Here is an 18,547-nt window from a genome sequence, read left to right on the forward strand (position 1 = left end):
CAAATTCTTAAATTATCTTTATTAATTATTAATTTATGAAAAATCATATTATATAAAATATTCATAAAAATATATTTTAAAAAAGGTTATTTAATAAAAATATATAATACTGATTACACAAAATCATTTGGTTTAAAAACTCATCAAATATTAAATCTTTTGATAGATACATATTTTGACCAATCCTCTTGCAACCTTCTTTCAAGCAAAGAGAAAACACTATAGACTCAAATTAAACAGTTTTGTTTTGTAATACTCCATAATCACTTATCAACTTGTAGGTTTAGTTAAGGTAAATCGTGAAAACTATGATACATAATTTACTTCACGAGTAGGTACCTAGATCACAAAAACTACGTCAGACCACTTCGACACCAATAGACTGTTATCAAGGTATGAAATAATCGATACGTCTTATAAGTTATAATACAACTTTCAAGTCTACAAATAGTAAGAATTTTGGAATCAGAAAAGGCGTAGTGAATATATTGCTTTTACAATTCTGTATACTTTCTTTTTGTAAATGTATGTAATATATGTTTAGGTACACAATTTAAAATAAAAAAATTTTCAATTTTCAACTTCAACATTTTTAAAAAGTAAATCTAGTTGAAATTTAAAGGGGGTAAAAATTAAAAATACATTTTTAATTGATTGGGAAAAATGGAAACTTTTATAACCTTGTTATAATTGAAATTAGACATAATTTAAATCAGTACAGGATATTTAACCAAAGAATAATAATTTGTTATTTTGTTAAATTTCAAAAAGTATTTTCTAATTGAACTTTAATATATATTAATTTAAAGCTATTGTATATACCATAAACTTATTTTATTACTTTTCGTTCTACGACAAGACTATAATGGCTAAAAAAATGTTGATAACAATAAAATATGATTTACTATTAAATATTAACAATACAATAAATACAATATCTTCAAATAAATAAAAATGAATCTACTTAAATAATATCAAAATAAATTATTTTAAAATAGCAATATCAAAAAATAAACTTAGTAATATGGCTAACAGGCCATCTTCAATCAGAATTGTATGGTATGCGATGATTAATTCATCACATACCTAGGGACTTCCTAAACAAAAAGGTACACCACCTCGCTGTACAGTCAGATGTTAATTTTGTAAGAATTGTATGTAGAACAAAGCCTATAAATACAAGTTTAGTGATCTATTGAAGTTAAATGGAATATACTATTCATATACTATACCAAAAACGTGTAGTAACAAACATTTACTAAATCAATACAATAAAAAAAAACTGATTTATTAGTCAAGAGTAAATTCTATTAGTATTTATTGAATTAGAACTGGGCCATTTAACATTTATTTCAAGAAATAATTATAAATAATTATACACACAATGTATTTAAATTTTAACTAGTAAAAAAATAAGCAAAAATTAATTTTAAGGTACATATCATAATTATTTATATGTAATTTTGAGTGATCTAGTAATTAAAATGAATTGTTTTTTTTTTTTTTTTACAGTGTGAACTACAAACAGAAATGAAAAATAAAATAAATACATTATTTAAAAAGGAGTTGGATATACATATATAATTAAAAAAAACAAATTAATATATATTTTGTTATAATAAAATCATCAAATTTAAATTGGTTTAATTATTTCAGTCAATAAAGTAATATCACTATTTCTATTTGTATATGCATATATATAATAATAATATTTATATATAATATATATAAAATTCTTATTTTTTTTTTCAAGCATTTATAGTATTATATTCAAATGCCACTTAAAGCATAACATTTTTCTAGTAAGTGTTGAATGATTTTCCAAAAATCTAATACTTAAAATAAGTATAACACAATTTTTTTTGGTTTATTTATATTGTGATAATTTCTAATAAATGCATAAATGGCATGAAAAGTTATAATTTTGTTTATATCTACCTGATTTAATTTTAGAATAATTTTATATTTCAGAGGTATATATTATTATTGAGTTAAATCAATAATACAATATACATCATGAAATAAATGGGAATGAAAAAAAGATTCAACATGTGTACGACTACATCAATATTTAATAATGTTTAATTAACCGACTAAAAATCCAACACCCATTCTTAATTGATGTTTGGCAGGAGAAAACATAGTACTCAATGCAAATGTAAATGGCATTGGGTGTAGACGTTTTTCCAGTGTCGTGCTAACATTCCACTTTCTATCTATGCTACCTAAGAACAAAAAAAAATTAATTAATTTTGGTTTAAAAATGTAATTATTAAACTACGTGATCAATAATCATTAATCACTGAAATATTTTTTTCGAAAAATAAACTTCACATTTGGTGAATCATTAATAGATAATATAAGTTATTATAGATAACTCTCTGCAATGATTAATAATACAATTAATATATAATAGGATCAATTTTTTATATATAATTGATGTATTATTTTTATTTTAAATATTTATAAATTTAATTAAACCTATTATGCAAGTCAACTCAGGATAAAATGAGGAACTTAATATTCAAACCCAATTGAACAATATACTACTTAATTTAATCTCTAATTTTACAAGAAATCAATACTGATTTAACTGTTAATAAAATAAATAACTTTTTGTTTACCGTTTTGAATGCAACATGAGGAACTTTTCTTCCCCTAAATAAAATTAAGAACTCAGTAACACTGGGATAGAATGGAGTATGAATATTTTTATGCTTTTAAACATGGTAATATTAATAAAAACCAATATAAATTATTTTTAATTATACCTTTAAAATGTTTATATATTGTACAATCATATTACTGTAATTACTGTTTCTTTGTACTCAACAAGTTTTTAAGTCTTAAGTTGATTCTATCCTTCATAATAATTGTTTCTATTTTTTTGGATTTACTTGAATATCAATTTTATTACAATATTATTTTATTTTATTTCTCAGCTTATGTTGATTTGTCCAGTTAATAGATTGAAAAACTGAGTAAATACAACTTTAATGAAAACCATGGCAGCAGCATCAGATATCTTTGAGAGTCCCAAAATATAATTTAAATGACACAAAAATGGGAATATATATTCAGTTTTAATTAAACAAGAAAAAGTATCAAAAGTACATAATCTGATAACTATAAATTTTTTACTAAATTGTATGTATAATTTTACCTATATGTAGCACAAAAACTAAAATTTTAAAAATAGTTATTTGATCAATGATAAAATTATCATATTATTTTCACGATGGAAAAATTGTCAATAACATAGTTTTAAAAAAATATCTGTATGCTGCTATACAATGCTTTGTAGTCATACTCGAGTTCCCTTAATCAATATATTAAAAAAACACTTGATAAATTAATTTTATTTTTTACCTTTAATGTTGATATCTGATTTAGGAATTTGTGCTTGGTATGCAAATGTTGCATTTATATCTCGTTGTAAAAGACTACCTTCAAGATCTACACCAAATTGGAGTTGCTCACTAGCTTTAAAATGATAACAGCATTGCAGCCCCGTAAAACTCAATGTAGTACTGATCGTGGTAGCATCATCATCTAAAAATAATGTTTTAGTTATGAGTTGTTTATTTAATTTAAAAAATTCTAATTTAATTTATGAAAAAAAATTTTTATTTACATATATATCTTCCTAAGACATTAAACACTGTTATATGTCCATTTGGAATTTGAGGACTACGTTGGTGAATAATTTCAGCACCTACTGAAGTTTTATTGTTCAAAGCATATAAATACTGAGATATATAAATTCCTGTGTAATTGAATAAATCAGGATTGACTAAACACAATGTAGCAGTGTATCTGTTTGCTCTATACTCAGCCGTTGTCTGAATCCCAGTTGTTTTGAACTCTTGAAACTATTGTGAACAATCCTGCATAAATATTTTTAGCAAAAATATTAAATTATAATTAAAGAATTACCTGAGTGTTAAGTTTGATCTTGACATTATCCCAGGGTTGTACATTAACATTTGTAGAAATATTCCCACGGGGATCAATGTCACCTATCAACAGAGGACTAAAATCACCAGGCCCAACCTGATTGGTTCCTACAAAAGTAGATCCAAATTTGTAGTTTGATGTTTGACTGGTTGATCCTATAAGAAGACTGTGACTAACAAAAAAATGATTGCTTAATCCTTTATTGATGACAAGTCTGATGCCCTCAAAGGTCATTGGAAATAATTCTATAATAACAATAGATTTTTAATTAAAAACACTACAAATAAAACTATACAATAAGATAAGAAGTAAGTAAAAAACAAACCTTTGCATTTTTTGTGTAATTCTTCAACAGAACCTGGGTTTTCAATACGATTTTCAGGAGGTAGCTTTTGCGGTGTCGTGGGTGGCGGGATGGGTGTCGTATTAGGCGGCATCGGTGGTAAATTAGATGAAGCATGTACGTTACCCATAACGTTTTATTTAAAAGAAATTCAATATACAATTTTAAACTACTTGTTTCCACGCTGTTTTATTAAGTAAAGAAATTCACCGACAGGAGATAGTTGATAATTTGATAGTCAAAATCGATGAGCCAAGTTCACTGATACGGTTCATGGAGGAAAAATTCATAATTCATTGGTGAGAACATGCAATTTTGGAATAATTTTAATTTTCTGATTAACAACAGCACTGCAAATAAATTCAAATTTAAAAATCAAATTTTTTTTAAATATTTTTTATCCAAAACAATAATATATCGATTGACGATTAATGTATTAAATAATTATTTGTATCTTGCAATTTACAAAGTAGCAATTAACGTGCAAATGTGGTAGCTGCTTAAGTGATAGGGACGTAAGGTTATCTTTTTTAAATATTTTTTTGAATTAAACTTGTATAGTTGCATGTATATATGATATTTACACATTTTAAATTTTTTATAATAACTACCTAATTATTTCATCCAGACAAGTAAAATTTGCAGTTTTTTTATTTGGAAATACTATTAATAATTATAATCAATTAATAATATAGTTAAAGATTGAAACAAAAAATATTCAGGTATAAAAATATTGTTGTACTTGTGCAGTTTTGCTATTTTTCAGTTTATTTTGAACATACTAAATTTAAAAATGGCTAAAAATCTGTTATTTAAATTTTATAAGCAGAGCGATATGTTATTTTGTTTATCATTGTTACTTTGTAAAATAGAAAAAATATTTTGATTTCTAACTCATACAATTTCTATCAAATTTAAAATATATCCCGAAAAAAAAAATAAAAAACAATACTTTAATGATTATTGCCCGCAATTTTAGTATTTCATTTTTTTAATTATAATTCAAAAATAAATAACTGAGAACTAATAACTATAAAATTCAATTTTTCACTAAATATTTATACGAACTACTTTTAGAATTGATGTAATTTTCAAAATATTTCGGCACTTTTGTGTTAGTTATTTATTAATAGGTAGATTAAATTTTTTTAATATGAGATAAAATTTTTTGTTTTGAGTAAAAAATTAAAAATTAAATACAGGTTTCATTACAAGTTATTTGCTAAAAATTAAAAAAAATTTAAGCTAACCATTTTTTTGACAACTGATATTTAAAACTTTAAGTTTTGTAAAAATTTGATGCTTAAACGTATTATAAAAATGTGCATTTATATTTTTACTTTTTACTTTTTAATCAAAATAATTTATGAAAAACCTTAGTTCAATTTATAAGCCTTTTATAAAACTATTAAAATTTATTAATTTTTAACCAAAACAAATTATAGCAAATTTTTGTAATTTTGTCAAAATAAGAACTTCAATTAATAAACATAAAATTAATATTAGCTTAATAATTTCAACATTGATAAAATAACTTTTATTGCTTCATGTCCACAACCAGTACTAAAGTATCTAAATTTAAATCAAAACCCATGTATGAAATTTATGTATAAAAACATTAACCAGGGAAATTTTGTAACTCGACTTCATACTATTGCACTTTTTAATAAGATATTAAAATATATTTATTCTTGTATTTAATACACAAATTATAGTGAAACATCTTTATATAGGTATTTTGGGTTGTATACATTTGAAAAAATTCCAAAATTCTATGGTAGTTGTAAATTAGAAAATAAAAAAAATTCCAATAAATGGAATTTTATTTACTTTATTTTCTTATTACCAGATAATCAAATACAATAACTATAGAAATGAATAAGTTAGTTAATGAGATAACTTAAATAATGGATTACTATATAGCATAGAAACATTTGTTTATTAAAAAAAAAAATAAGTAATACTATCAACAATAAAATAAATAATAATAGACGATAGTACAAACTCTTAAATATTTATAGCCTGGTGTGTGCTAAATGAGTGTTGAGTGATTTAACTTCTCTTGGGATCAGCCATAATTCACCCAGAAAAGTTAAACAAGAAATAGTAGCTTACATGGAAATCTTTTTAGTAAACCCTCTCCCTATTTAAAATTTCTGGACACTTAACCAGATAGATTATGTTTAAATTGTATAATTGCATGGAAAATAAAATTAATAGTAAATATCAGTTATTTAAATAGAAATGCATAAACATAATAACATTATACTATAATATTAACATTATTTTTGTAATTGTAAGTCTTCTTCATTAGTCTTTTGTTTAAGGAAAGGTTTATGAAGAGTATTATATAGTTGTGTTGCTTTATGTTGAGCAAACCCTGGACACAATGCTAAAGCTGTCTGAGAAGCTTTACAAATATTTTCCAACGAACCAAACGTAGATAATAACAATGCTGCATCAGTTTTATTTACAGCACGAATAGTTGTAAGTGCATTGGCTACCTATTGTTTAAAGAATAAAATGTAAATTATAATTTTAATTTATTAAAAATAAAAATCTAAATTTTACTCTGGAATAGTCATCTGTCTCTGCTTTCTCCATTATAAGATCTGGTGGTTTGTTTTCAAATATTTTATAAGTTTCAATTAGTTTGCCTGCCTCTTCAGAAGTCCAAGCTAACATTAATGTAAGTTCAGCTACCAGACACATTCTAGTCAATTGTTTTAGAGCTGTATGTGGTTCTTTGACATCAATCTGTAGTAACAATACTCGTAGTTCGTATAATTTACCCAAGGATTTTACTCTATTGTATATATAATCAGGCTTTAGCATATGATAACGTAGGGATAAAAATAGTGCACATGTTGTACGTCCCATTACATAGTCAGGTATAATGTCGTCTGAATATTCCCATGGCACATTAACAATAGATTTAAGCAATGGATTGCCTCTCTATTAATAAATACAAATTAATATATAAAAATATTTAAAATTCATCGACAAGATAATAATTATATACTTGTTTATTGTTGACTAAAACACCTGAAAAAGATGCAGCTTTCACGGGGGATTGTTTTGCACCACTTGTGCTAGGTTGATTAGTAGTGGCTTCTGAAACATTATGATTTACACCAACAGAATTAATTGTTTCATAATGTTCTGACGCTTTTACTCTGCTAAATTCATCTATCACAATAAACACATGCACGTTAAAATAATATTTTACATCAAAGTAAATAATATAAATATTATATTTACCAGCAAAAGAACCTGGATTATTCATGTGTGCTATAACTGAAATGTATTCTTAGTTGAATTAGGCTTTAAGTTAAATTATTTATACCCTTCTAAATAAAATACAACATTTTAATTTAAGCTGTAAAAAATGAGATATAATGTAAAAATCTTAGAAGTTAAAATTTAAAACTATAAAATATTTTGTAACTTTTAAATTATTAATTAACGTAATAACTTAGGTATTTACTAATAACAGTAATAACTATAATGTTTATCATATTATTTTAAATTTTTTCATATTTGATAACATTAGTTTTTTTTTACTTGATTGATAAGTGATTAAAGCACAAAATTCTGTGATTAAAGTAATAATAATATGTGATTGTGATAGTTATTCAATAATAAGACATAACAATATTAATTATATTATATTAAAAAATTAGTAAGTTAATACTTATTACTTATTACACACAAATACATTAAACTAACCTTTCTAGTTTCTAATTTTAATTTTGTAAATAATTGATATTTTAATTTTATTTTACAGTTGAATGAATTGTTTTTTGTGAAATATATTATTAGTTTGTTTTTTCTATTTATTGTGAGTAGTATTAAATATTAACGCTAATATATAAATTTGTAAAATTAATGTTTTGAAAATATAATTTATTATTAATTAATTACTTATTTTTTTTAATATTGCTACTAATATAACATTAAAATGTTTGGTCACAGATAATATTGATTTGACTATTACCACTAAACAAGATGGGTGAACGTAAAGGACAAAATAAATACTACCCACCAGATTATAATCCTGCAGTAGGAGGATTGAATAAATTTAAAGGAACTCATGCCTTAAGAGAACGAGCTCGAAAACTCCATATGGGTATTTTAATAATTCGTTTTGAAATGCCATATAACATATGGTGTGATGGATGTAATAATCACATCGGAATGGGTGTTCGGTATAATAAATATTTTATTATTTGAAGTATTTTAATTAATTAATTTGAATATTTAGGTATAATGCTGAAAAAAAGAAAATTGGGATGTATTATTCAACTCCAGTTTATCAATTCCGAATGAAATGTCATCTATGTAATAATCATTTTGAAATCAAAACCGATCCTGGGGTAATAACAAACTTATAAAATAATATTTTTATTAATTAAAATTAATGAATTTTGAAACAAAAATAGAATTTAGATTATGTAATTGTAAGTGGTGCTCGTCGACAAGAAAATCGATGGGATCCCTTTGAAAATGAACAAATTGTTCCAGAAGACAAAGATACGAGTAAACGACTGTTTGATGATGCTATGTTTAAACTTGAACATGGTACTGAAGATATAGATAAAGCTAAAAAAGCAGCTCCAATATTAGTTAAGCTTCATGATGCACAAGATGCTAAATGGAATGATGATTTTGCTGCAAATTCCTTACTGAGACAACAGTTAAGAGTAAGTTTGAAATAAAATTACCAACATATTTTTAATTTTGTATTTCTGGTTAACATTTATGTAAATATTCAATAGATATAACTTATCAATTATTTAATAAACAAAATAACTATACATATTATATTACTAAGGTATCCTAACATTTTTATACAAGGGTCACATATAATATCTATAACTGTTAGCAGGCCAAAGTATTAACACCATAGACTAACACATACAATTTTTGATTTTATAAAAATATTTATATATACTTATAAATATTTTATGAAATAGTTCTTTTAATATACTTAGTATTAATTTTAATAATAATTTATAAATTATAAATATTTTATTATTGTGAAGTAAAAAATTGATATTTTTATGTAAATAATTTTTTGAATTGAAAGAGGAAGATGTTACATGTTCTAATTTTCAACATTGACCTCTAATGTTTGTTAAATATGACCAATTTTTATTTGTATTTAATGTATTTCATTTTAGAAAAAGTTTGTTTGCACAAATAAGTTGTAGTATGTGCAGTTAGATATTCAAACATAATTTTTTTCCTAAATTTAAATATTGTGTATCTAGAAGAAATTATAAAATTAAACTTCAGTTTTCATATTTTTATTTTTATTTTTAGGGCATCATTACATTATAATTGATTGCTTTATTTAAGAGTAGAAAACAACTTCTTAAAATCACAACTTAACAAATTTAAAAAAATATTTATTCCATCATATTTTATTTCAAAGTCAGAAAAACAATGTTAGAATAAAATTGGATTTTAACTTTTAAGTTCAGAAATTATTTTTTTAGTAAAATTGACTAAAAATTTTGTTTTAGATTTTTTTTTATATCTATCATAAGAAAAAAAGTAAAAAGATTCTTTTAAATTTATGTTTCAAATAAAATAAGATTTTGCCTAAATACTTTTATGGAAAGTGTAAATATTGCAAATGAGAACTTAAGACTGAAGTAAATTATAATTAACAAGTACGTGCAATAACAGTTTTGGATATTACTTATATTTTTAAATTATTTATCATCAAGGAGGGATGGGTTGGGGGGTTAACATTTAAACGCAGATCATAGTTTAAAGATCCTTGCTGTATTTAACAAAAATTAATAGAAAAACAAATAATATAATTATAATTAAGATAATTAATAACTATTATTAACTTTTTTAAGTTATTAACTCTTATTTGGACAAATTATTTTAATACTTTTATCGATTTTCAGACATTGAATTCTTTTATAATAATTAATTCATTTAAATTTCAGACAAAAAAACAGAAAATTGCTGTGAAAGAAAAACATGATAATGAATTAAAAGAAAGGCTATCGTTAAGTATTCCATTAGTAGATGAAGTTGAAGAAGATGTAAAAATTGCCAAACTTTTAAGTTACCAAACTTCTGATAGTAAGAATACATCTTATTTATTTTAAAGCTATGTAATTTTAAAATTGTTGATTATTATTAAACAAATCAAAAATATTAGTTGTTAATACTTTTAAATTCTTATAATTATTGATTGATTATAGAATTTAAAATAACTCTAATTTTGGTGAAAAAACACAAGCAGAGTCAAGATTTTTTGTTACTTATTCATACATTATTAAAAAAAAAATTAACATTACATACACAGTATCATTTTTTTATAATATACTTAGTTTGTCACATACCAGATTAATATTTTACCTTTTTATAATAATGTATGTGTGTTATTAAGAGAACATTTAACAATTTTAACACATCATTATTCTGAGAAATATCTTGAATATTAAATATGTAGCTATTTTTCTCGTGTTTGTCAAATCATATCATAAAACTGCTCATACAATATTATGCTTATTTGTAAATATTAAATTTAGAGATGTAACATTGTATTTATTCAAAATTAAGTTTAAAAATAGCAATATAATATGTATAATGCACGTAACTTAATAAATTTAAGGAGTTTTTCATGTATAATTATTTAGTATGTGTGTATTTTTTGTTCTTTTTAGGTACTAAAACCAGACAAAAAAAATTTATTCATGGACTTCGTAAAACTCCAAAGCTAGATCCTAGTAAACCAAAAAAGTGTCTTAATGTGGGTATCATTCCATCGACTATTACAGCGAAAAAAGAAATATTACCAATTGCTAATACTAATAGTTGTCCTACATCATCACTTGTGTCTGCAGATTATGGGTCAACGTCATCATCAGATTAGTATTTTATTAAACAATTAAAAACCGTTATTATTTAAATATTTTATTTTAATAAATAAAAAACTATAACAATTATTGGTAACAATGAAAAATTAGAAGAGTATAATTTGAAAATAAGTACTATTAAAATTTTCAAATAATATTTTTATGTTTATCTTCGATTTGTCTACATGCTTTTTCATATACACCAAAAAATAAAGCTCCACCAATCATTATAAATACAACTCTTGGAAGAAAACCAGCAAACAATCTGAAACAATGAACATAATATTAAATAATAACTAATAATAAGTGCATTTGTGCAAGATTTTTGAATTTTTATAATTGAACATACAACTTTTGAATGTAATAAAAAATAAAATATTATAATGATCAGAAAAAGGGTGTTTACTCATTGATTTAAAAGAAAAAAAGAAATAAATCTTTTACAACTTTATAGTTGGACCACAAAAGTAAAAAAAAATGTAGTTACTATTAATTTATTATTATTATTGTTTTGTAATATTTATTGATTTTCAACATGAAATGTATCAAATGCACTGAAGCAATCAAGCAGCATAATAACATATGCTAACATATTAATATTATATTATTCATCATTTTATTAGAATTTCACAGCAAAAGTAAATTGTCTTAAATATGCTACTAGACAGATTGATAAACATTACAACATTATATGAATAATTATACAAGTAACTTTGAAACAATTTAATTCCAAAATTATTTTGTACAAATTAATTAAATATCAAAAACTAATCACAATTAATAATTATAACTTAACTAAGTATTTTGTTGACACTTCTGTACTCTATAAAAATTTTGTTTTTTTATGACCCATTAAACTGATGGAGCATAGACTGATAAAAAAAAAAAAAATATGTCATGCTCTGCAATTCATTTTTTATATAAGGAAATAATTTATGTAACTACTTATCAGTACATTGTCAAAAATTATATGGACATTGTGTCCTAGAAAAAATTAAATAAATTATCTCTATAACTGATAAGTTGTAATAGAAATTTTTATTGCTACTATGTTTCCCTTTATCTGAGTATAATATTATAAGTTATAATGCATTATCAAAAAATATATATATTTATATAGTACCCATTAATTCCTTTATTTAGGTAAATGTTTTTGAAGACTGTAGAGAAGTTTTGGTCCACGGCACTATTTGCTAACATAATTTGTGTTTTTGTTACATCAATGGGTGTAGTCAAAGCAGCTGCTACACCGCCTATAAAAAAAAATTACTATGGTAATATAATTTTCAAAGCAAATATTATAATATAAATGTTAAATAATAATAAATAATAACCAGATATAGAACCACAAAAGGCAACTTCTAATGTTGTTAGAGGTTTACCAGTAAAATTTCTGTACTCTTTTTTTAAGTACTCCCATATTGGTAGTTGCAACATAGAGAATGGTACATCACGCATAACAGTTGTCCAGAATCCACGATAAAAACCAAACACTCCTTCGTTAGCATATGCATTTCTTATGATTTTTAAAATGGATTCTTGATTTGGTGATGCTTGACGTCTTTGTTTTACTATTTCTATGGGTACTTTGGTTGTACAACAAACCTGTATAATTAATAATTAAGTTAATAATAGTATTATTAAATATAATTTATACTCAAATGTTAATATTTAATATGAAATAATACAATATAATTAAAATGTAGTATACCACTTCACCAACGATTCCTGCGCATAAATGAACTAATGGAGCGGTATTGTTAGATACATTAGGAAATAGATTTTTAAAACCATCATAAGTGCCAAAAAACAATCCCGCTAAAAACATATCGGTTTCAATTGTTTTATATGATAATAATAACAACAAATATTTTACCTGTAAAAGGGGCACCAATAATAGTCGGCGTTAGTCCTTTATAAATACCTCTGAAACCACCTGACTGAACAAATCCATATTGGCTTTGTAATCTAGTTTTTAATGTGTCAAGTGGAAATAATGCAACATCAACAACAGTTCCAGCTACAGCACCAGCCTAAAAAATGGATAGTTTTTACTAGTGCATTTACTTTAATATGTAATTACAAATTTAATAGTATTTCAATAGTAATATCAATATAAATATAAGATCATTGCATTTTTATTTTAATCAATTGAAAATATATAACTACCAAAATTTAAAATGAATATATGGAATATGGAGATAAACTGTGTTAAAAATAATAATTGATTATTAATAATTAATGTGTTGCTTTATCTAATATTTTATAACTTAATTGGTATAATATTAGCTAATAAATTATAATAAATATTAAAATAACTCTATAATATTACTCATCAGATTAGTAGAACCTCTGAATGTAACTCTATGTATACACTGATTAGAGCTTATCATCTTAGAATAAGTTGCAAATTTACTTTACCTAAATCACAAAATGTAAAAACTTTAATTTTAATTTTATACATTAACTTGGTTGTTAATAAATTAAAAACATCAAAACTAGGTAGATATATCATTAAAAACCAAAACTAAAAATGTGTTTGATAACATATAGATTGTACTAGGTTTGTACATATCATATAATATGAAATATATTTAATACCTAAAACAGTTTTTGTTTAGAATACAGGAAAAGTTTTAATTATTATAAATTATAAAATGAAAATACATTTTTCACAATCAATAAAATAGATATATCTAGGTACATAGGTACTTAATGACTTTTTAAAATTAAGTATTTTTTTTTTTTTTTAAGCTATACAAAATATAGGTAAATTAAAATTAAAAATTGAATTATCTACGTCTACAAACAAAACTATGATAGATAATGCATTAAAAGTAAACTTACTATTAATGAAGTTGAATAATGTCTGGGCGGCACATTAATCGAAATAGAATTTAACTTGTTATTTGTATTCAATTTGTTTTCATTCATTGTAGGTATATTGCTGAGTGTGAATAACAATTAGGTATTTGATTTAATCTAATGTGTTATGTACATAGGTATCAACTGCCAAAAATCAACAGTTAAAAGAAAAAAACAAGATTACGACTAGTACGAGACTGCATTATTACTTAGTATTCACAGCACGAGTGATATTTAAAAAATAAATTCTTGTGTTTCTTAAATTCTTAATGTTATCAATATTATTTTAGTGTTAACATTATCAAAAATAATATGTAGGTATTATAAAATTTCAAGAAATGTTGCATAATTTTATAATTCAAAACGCAGTTTAATATTAATTCGTTATTACTTTACATACAACAAAAATATTTTTATTATAATAATATATATTAATAGCTAAATCATATTTTATCAATTATTTATGCTTATATACATTATCTAAATTAGGTTAGAATTGTATAATTCCAAGACAGAGTGATTTGAGACTTCTCACTCTACGTTCTACAATTTTGCCGAATTTAAGTTTTAACAATTAATTATTATCCTTCAGAAAAGTAAAAATAATAAAAAGTCTCATATGTAGGTATTCAATTTATTTTTTTTGGATAAAAATTAATTATTATTAGAAGTAATTTTTTTTTAATTTTCTTATAATTATAAAAAAAAAAATCAGTAAAGAACCTATTAGATATAAAATGTTACTTAGATATCTAAGCAATAAGTTTTTAAAAGACTGTTCGTCCAATTTTAAGTAAATCAACGTACCTATGCAAGGAAATCAGATGCTTTCGAAATTATTACATCCGCATTTCACGCAACATTTATGATTACTATAATTGCTTTCATTTATTTTGTTTTTATTTTATGCTTATAATTATTATTTTAAAGCTATTGAAGTATTAACTATACGTAAATAATTTCGTTGGTGCAATTTTTTTAATTATAAACATATACATATTGGTACCTACCTATATAATAATTTAATATATAGATATATAATGACAATGACCGGTGCAATTGAAAACAGCTGGAGTATATAGAATGGCTAAAATGTTGCACACTAATGAACCAGCATTTGATTGGCTTATTATTCTAAATAATCATATAAAAAAATAATTTGACAATAGTTGTTTTTTTACTAAGGTTTTATTGTTGAAATATTTCTAAAACATATCTAAGACTGAAACAATTCGTAAGTAAGGTAGGTCATAAGTAGGTACTAGGTACTACCTACAATACTGAAATATAAGTAAGTAGTCAATAACTTAATTGCAATTCCGTGACAAAACACATAAATATTAATATAATATTTCCATGGTAACAATCATAAAATTATATTTTAAATTTAAATGAAATAAAAATCATTATAAAATAAATAGAACAATGTAAGTAACGGTAACCACGTCATATATAATGTATAATGTTATTATATTAATATAATTACCTATTTATACTTATATTTAAACGAATTATAACTTTGTCGTTACCTATTTCATTGTGATTAATATTCATACGACGTAATTATGTCGATAATAAAATTAAAATTGATGAAAAAAATATTCAAAATGTTCATAGGTAACTCACAACTTTACAAGACGTCAAACAATAATTGTTTTCTAAAGCAAATTCTTAAACTCAATCACCTCAGTCATTAAGCTACCTACGGGCGACGACCAATTAGGTGGTAATCAGCGTATTTTACCCGTTAACCGGCGTTTTCAATGTTTTCATTTTGTAATCGGTTTATCAAGAATTTACATTATCATTTATTCTTAAAACATATTATAATCTAAGCATTTGTTTACCGAATCTACAAGACAAGTGTTATCACTGAATATTATTATATTCTGTGGTACTATCACGGCCTTGTTATCACGACATGATGCGTTACCTTCCGGACCATGAACTGAGATAGGTAGTTTACTTATTTACCTTATTTTATGGTTTTTATTGATCAGGTTTTTAGACCGCGATTTATTAAATATATTTAGCCATGAAAATTATCAATATTAACAATAGACACGAATAAAGATCATATAACTAGGAAATTTATTCATATTCAATGAAAATAGAATTTCAATAATACATATTGCCTATTGGATATCTAAATATTTTGGTTTGTGGTTTTAAGTTTTAATTTAGATCAAAATATATTCAAATGTAAATTAAAATAATATTTTAACTTGAATTGAATTGGCAATAAACTAATATTTGTATTAACAGGTAAGAATTAAATCACGATGTATAGAAGATATCTTAGTGAATGAAATATAATATATATTATCTGATATCTCATATATTTTGAGATAAATATGCGACCAGTTTTCATCGCATTCGTAGTAGATGGTTCTTTTCTGTTTCCAGGTAACTCATTGTTAACATGTAGGCACATGATACATCATATTAATTGATATTAAAGTAATTTATAGGTCATGAATCTATGTATATTGTATAATAAGATTTAAGTATTTTACACAAGTGAATTTTATACATTTATAAATCCGTTTATTTTTGTATGTGGAAATTAGAGAATGGTCGCCAAACTGGTCTGCCGCCGCGCCAGAGCAAAGTTTATTATTCGAATTTATTAAATAATATTTTTGTTATCAAAATATTTGTTGTTTTTTTAATGACAATTTATTTTTTACTTTTTACATGTTAAAAAAATTTGGATCCCCTTTGAAAAATTCCTGGGTACGCCCCTGGTCTTATAGAATCAGTTATCATTTCACTACCTAGTCATTATATTGCGGTAGGTACCAGTTTATTATTTTCATTATTAGCAAAAACAGCAGCATAACCTCTTGTCGATCTTGAAAAGTCGTCTCACCAGTGCGTATTTTAAGGCGTTAAATGCACTAACTGAAGATTTACTAGTGGCGGCCACTCTCAGAGATTGTTAAATTTACTGTCCGTTAAACTGTGTTTGAATGACGATAAGTTGTCGATTTTGAGTGAAAAATGACGATATTTTGGCATTAGCACTTAACTAAGTATGTTAAAAAAGTTGTTTAAGTTTGTAGGAATCCTCTTCGTAAAAAGTACCATGCAAATGATGGCCGCGCGTATGCTCGAGTTTTGAGCTGCGATACTATATCATACAATTATTTCCGAAAAACAATGTCGACGTTTCGTCTACTATTGCTGTACCTGGAAAAAAAGCATTGCAATCGATAGTTTAAAACTTAGGTACAAAAATTAGTTTATCGTCCAATATACATTATACATTTTAATCAATCTCTTTATTTAAGAAAAATAACTGCACCAAAAATAAGTAATACTATTTCTTTCGTAATTGGAGGTTCTGCATCTTAAAGATTTATTTACATTTTATATTTAAATGTTTTACGTCCTGTACACATCATCATGTAGGTGTTTATTAAGTGTTGGTGGTAGTATATTAATAATGGTAGATATAATAATAATGTTTATACACATTTTATGTCTATATTATAAAAACAAGTCCCGATTTTTTGTCATGTATAAAAATCCACACCGTTCAACGTATCGTCACCAAATTTTTTATTGTTATACCCGATAGTCTGCTGAAGGTTTTAGTACCACTTTTGTCAATAAAAAAAAGTATTAAGTTCTTGAAAAATTTAAAAACAAAGCTAATTTTTGGGGTCACTCTGTGAGGTAAATTCATCTTTTTTCCATTTTTTTTTTACAGAATTGTTCCAAACACCTTCTTGACTCTTGTGTGCTGTCACATCGCCAGATTTAAAATTTTTTTTGTTTAGAGGAGATGAAAGGGTGTGTATTGTATTTAAATGTTCCAATTATGTATATAACAGTTTTATACTACAGTTCAATTATTTTTCATATATATAAAAAAAGTTGCAAATAGATTGACAGGATTCGTGGAGCCACAAAACAGCCTAACAATTTGCAAACAACTATCCACGGGAGCGGAGCACGCGGGTAACAGATAGTATTATAATATTATAGATGATTTATCATAGTAATTTGTGACTCTAGATTACTAAAATTTGGTAAAACATTTAGAATACTACCTATACAGTAACTTATCAACAATATTATTCTGTAGGTATTCTTCTGAGTAATAAGTAATATAGATTAAAATTTAAAATTAATTATATTATCAATCAAAAATTATAAATATTTAAAAGAAAGTCCATTTATCCTTTTTTTTTCGAGCGTATAACTAAATATTTATGATTTACCGTGTTCACTAATATTTACCATAGGTTAAGTTTTAAATTTGAAGACAGCAATTTTATCTAATTTTTATAAATTATTATTATCACGATTACATAATCAGTAATTATTTGAATAAAAATAATTGCCTACATGCGACTACTCTTTAATGGATTATTATTGGAGATAGTAGGGAATTGTTAATTAATTTTTTACGAAAAAATTCTTTATAGCTACTTTATACCTAAAATAATTAAATATTAACTACACTGATTTAGTGAAAGGAACGAGTAGG

At 24.1% G+C, this 18,547-nt stretch overlaps 4 protein-coding genes across 5 annotated transcripts; 1 reads left to right on the forward strand and 3 right to left on the reverse strand.

The window, feature by feature from the left end:
• Window positions 1-2,052: 2,052 nt before the first annotated feature.
• LOC112591727 (mitochondrial import receptor subunit TOM40 homolog 2-like) lies at window positions 2,053-4,524 on the reverse strand. The gene is made up of 5 exons (XM_025335636.1): window positions 4,283-4,524; window positions 3,937-4,202; window positions 3,635-3,872; window positions 3,370-3,552; window positions 2,053-2,225 (listed from the first exon to the last, which is right to left on the reverse strand). The coding sequence occupies exons 1-5, from the start codon at window positions 4,428-4,430 to the stop codon at window positions 2,086-2,088; spliced, it is 975 nt and encodes a 324-aa protein (XP_025191421.1). The 5' UTR covers window positions 4,431-4,524; the 3' UTR covers window positions 2,053-2,085.
• Window positions 4,525-6,520: 1,996 nt separating this feature from the next.
• On the reverse strand, window positions 6,521-7,701 carry LOC112591729 (DNA excision repair protein ERCC-1). Its single transcript, XM_025335637.1, has 4 exons — window positions 7,562-7,701; window positions 7,323-7,489; window positions 6,872-7,255; window positions 6,521-6,804 (listed from the first exon to the last, which is right to left on the reverse strand). The coding sequence occupies exons 1-4, from the start codon at window positions 7,584-7,586 to the stop codon at window positions 6,583-6,585; spliced, it is 798 nt and encodes a 265-aa protein (XP_025191422.1). The 5' UTR covers window positions 7,587-7,701; the 3' UTR covers window positions 6,521-6,582.
• A 257-nt stretch (window positions 7,702-7,958) lies between these two features.
• LOC112591683 (coiled-coil domain-containing protein 130 homolog) lies at window positions 7,959-11,271 on the forward strand. Of its 2 annotated transcripts, none has more exons than XM_025335581.1 (6): window positions 7,959-7,982; window positions 8,276-8,508; window positions 8,565-8,676; window positions 8,743-9,003; window positions 10,267-10,405; window positions 10,993-11,271. In XM_025335581.1, exons 2-6 carry the CDS (start codon window positions 8,309-8,311, stop codon window positions 11,199-11,201), a joined length of 921 nt encoding a protein of 306 aa, XP_025191366.1. In that variant the 5' UTR covers window positions 7,959-7,982; window positions 8,276-8,308; the 3' UTR covers window positions 11,202-11,271. The 2 variants fall into 2 exon arrangements, with proteins under 2 accessions (XP_025191366.1, XP_025191365.1); XM_025335580.1 differs by lacking the exon at window positions 7,959-7,982 and adding an exon at window positions 8,103-8,141.
• A 7-nt stretch (window positions 11,272-11,278) lies between these two features.
• Window positions 11,279-14,319, reverse strand: LOC112591684 (S-adenosylmethionine mitochondrial carrier protein-like). The gene is made up of 6 exons (XM_025335582.1): window positions 14,032-14,319; window positions 13,061-13,217; window positions 12,896-13,002; window positions 12,519-12,789; window positions 12,308-12,437; window positions 11,279-11,449 (listed from the first exon to the last, which is right to left on the reverse strand). The coding sequence occupies exons 1-6, from the start codon at window positions 14,116-14,118 to the stop codon at window positions 11,332-11,334; spliced, it is 870 nt and encodes a 289-aa protein (XP_025191367.1). The 5' UTR covers window positions 14,119-14,319; the 3' UTR covers window positions 11,279-11,331.
• Window positions 14,320-18,547: the final 4,228 nt, after the last annotated feature.

This window comes from Melanaphis sacchari, unplaced genomic scaffold (genome assembly GCF_002803265.2).
Source record: "Melanaphis sacchari strain LSU unplaced genomic scaffold, SCAv2.0 Contig141_pilon_pilon, whole genome shotgun sequence".
NCBI classification, from domain to species: Eukaryota; Metazoa; Arthropoda; class Insecta; order Hemiptera; family Aphididae; genus Melanaphis; species Melanaphis sacchari.

Excerpts from the sequence above, each read along its gene's own strand:
- LOC112591727 (XM_025335636.1), bottom strand. The coding sequence starts at position 4,430 with ATGGGTAACGTACATGCTTCATCTAATTTACCACCGATGCCGCCTAAT. Across the intron at positions 3,553-3,634 it reads TGTCTTAGGAAGATATATAT|ATGATGATGCTACCACGATC; the intron begins GTAAATAAAAAT and ends CATTATTTTTAG. Across the intron at positions 2,226-3,369 it reads ATCAGATATCAACATTAAAG|GTAGCATAGATAGAAAGTGG; the intron begins GTAAAAAATAAA and ends TTTTGTTCTTAG.
- LOC112591729 (XM_025335637.1), bottom strand. The coding sequence starts at position 7,586 with ATGAATAATCCAGGTTCTTTTGCTG. Across the intron at positions 7,256-7,322 it reads TTTTAGTCAACAATAAACAA|AGAGGCAATCCATTGCTTAA; the intron begins GTATATAATTAT and ends ATTTATTAATAG. Across the intron at positions 6,805-6,871 it reads AGACAGATGACTATTCCAGA|GTAGCCAATGCACTTACAAC; the intron begins GTAAAATTTAGA and ends TTTAAACAATAG.
- LOC112591683 (XM_025335581.1), top strand. The coding sequence starts at position 8,309 with ATGGGTGAACGTAAAGGACAAAATAAATACTACCCACCAGATTATAAT. Across the intron at positions 8,677-8,742 it reads AAATCAAAACCGATCCTGGG|AATTTAGATTATGTAATTGT; the intron begins GTAATAACAAAC and ends AAACAAAAATAG. Across the intron at positions 9,004-10,266 it reads TACTGAGACAACAGTTAAGA|ACAAAAAAACAGAAAATTGC; the intron begins GTAAGTTTGAAA and ends TTTAAATTTCAG.
- LOC112591684 (XM_025335582.1), bottom strand. The coding sequence starts at position 14,118 with ATGAATGAAAACAAATTGAATACAAATAACAAGTTAAATTCTATTTCG. Across the intron at positions 13,218-14,031 it reads ATTATTCAACTTCATTAATA|GCTGGTGCTGTAGCTGGAAC; the intron begins GTAAGTTTACTT and ends TCCATTTTTTAG. Across the intron at positions 11,450-12,307 it reads CTAAATAAAGGAATTAATGG|ATTGTTTGCTGGTTTTCTTC; the intron begins GTACTATATAAA and ends TCATTGTTTCAG.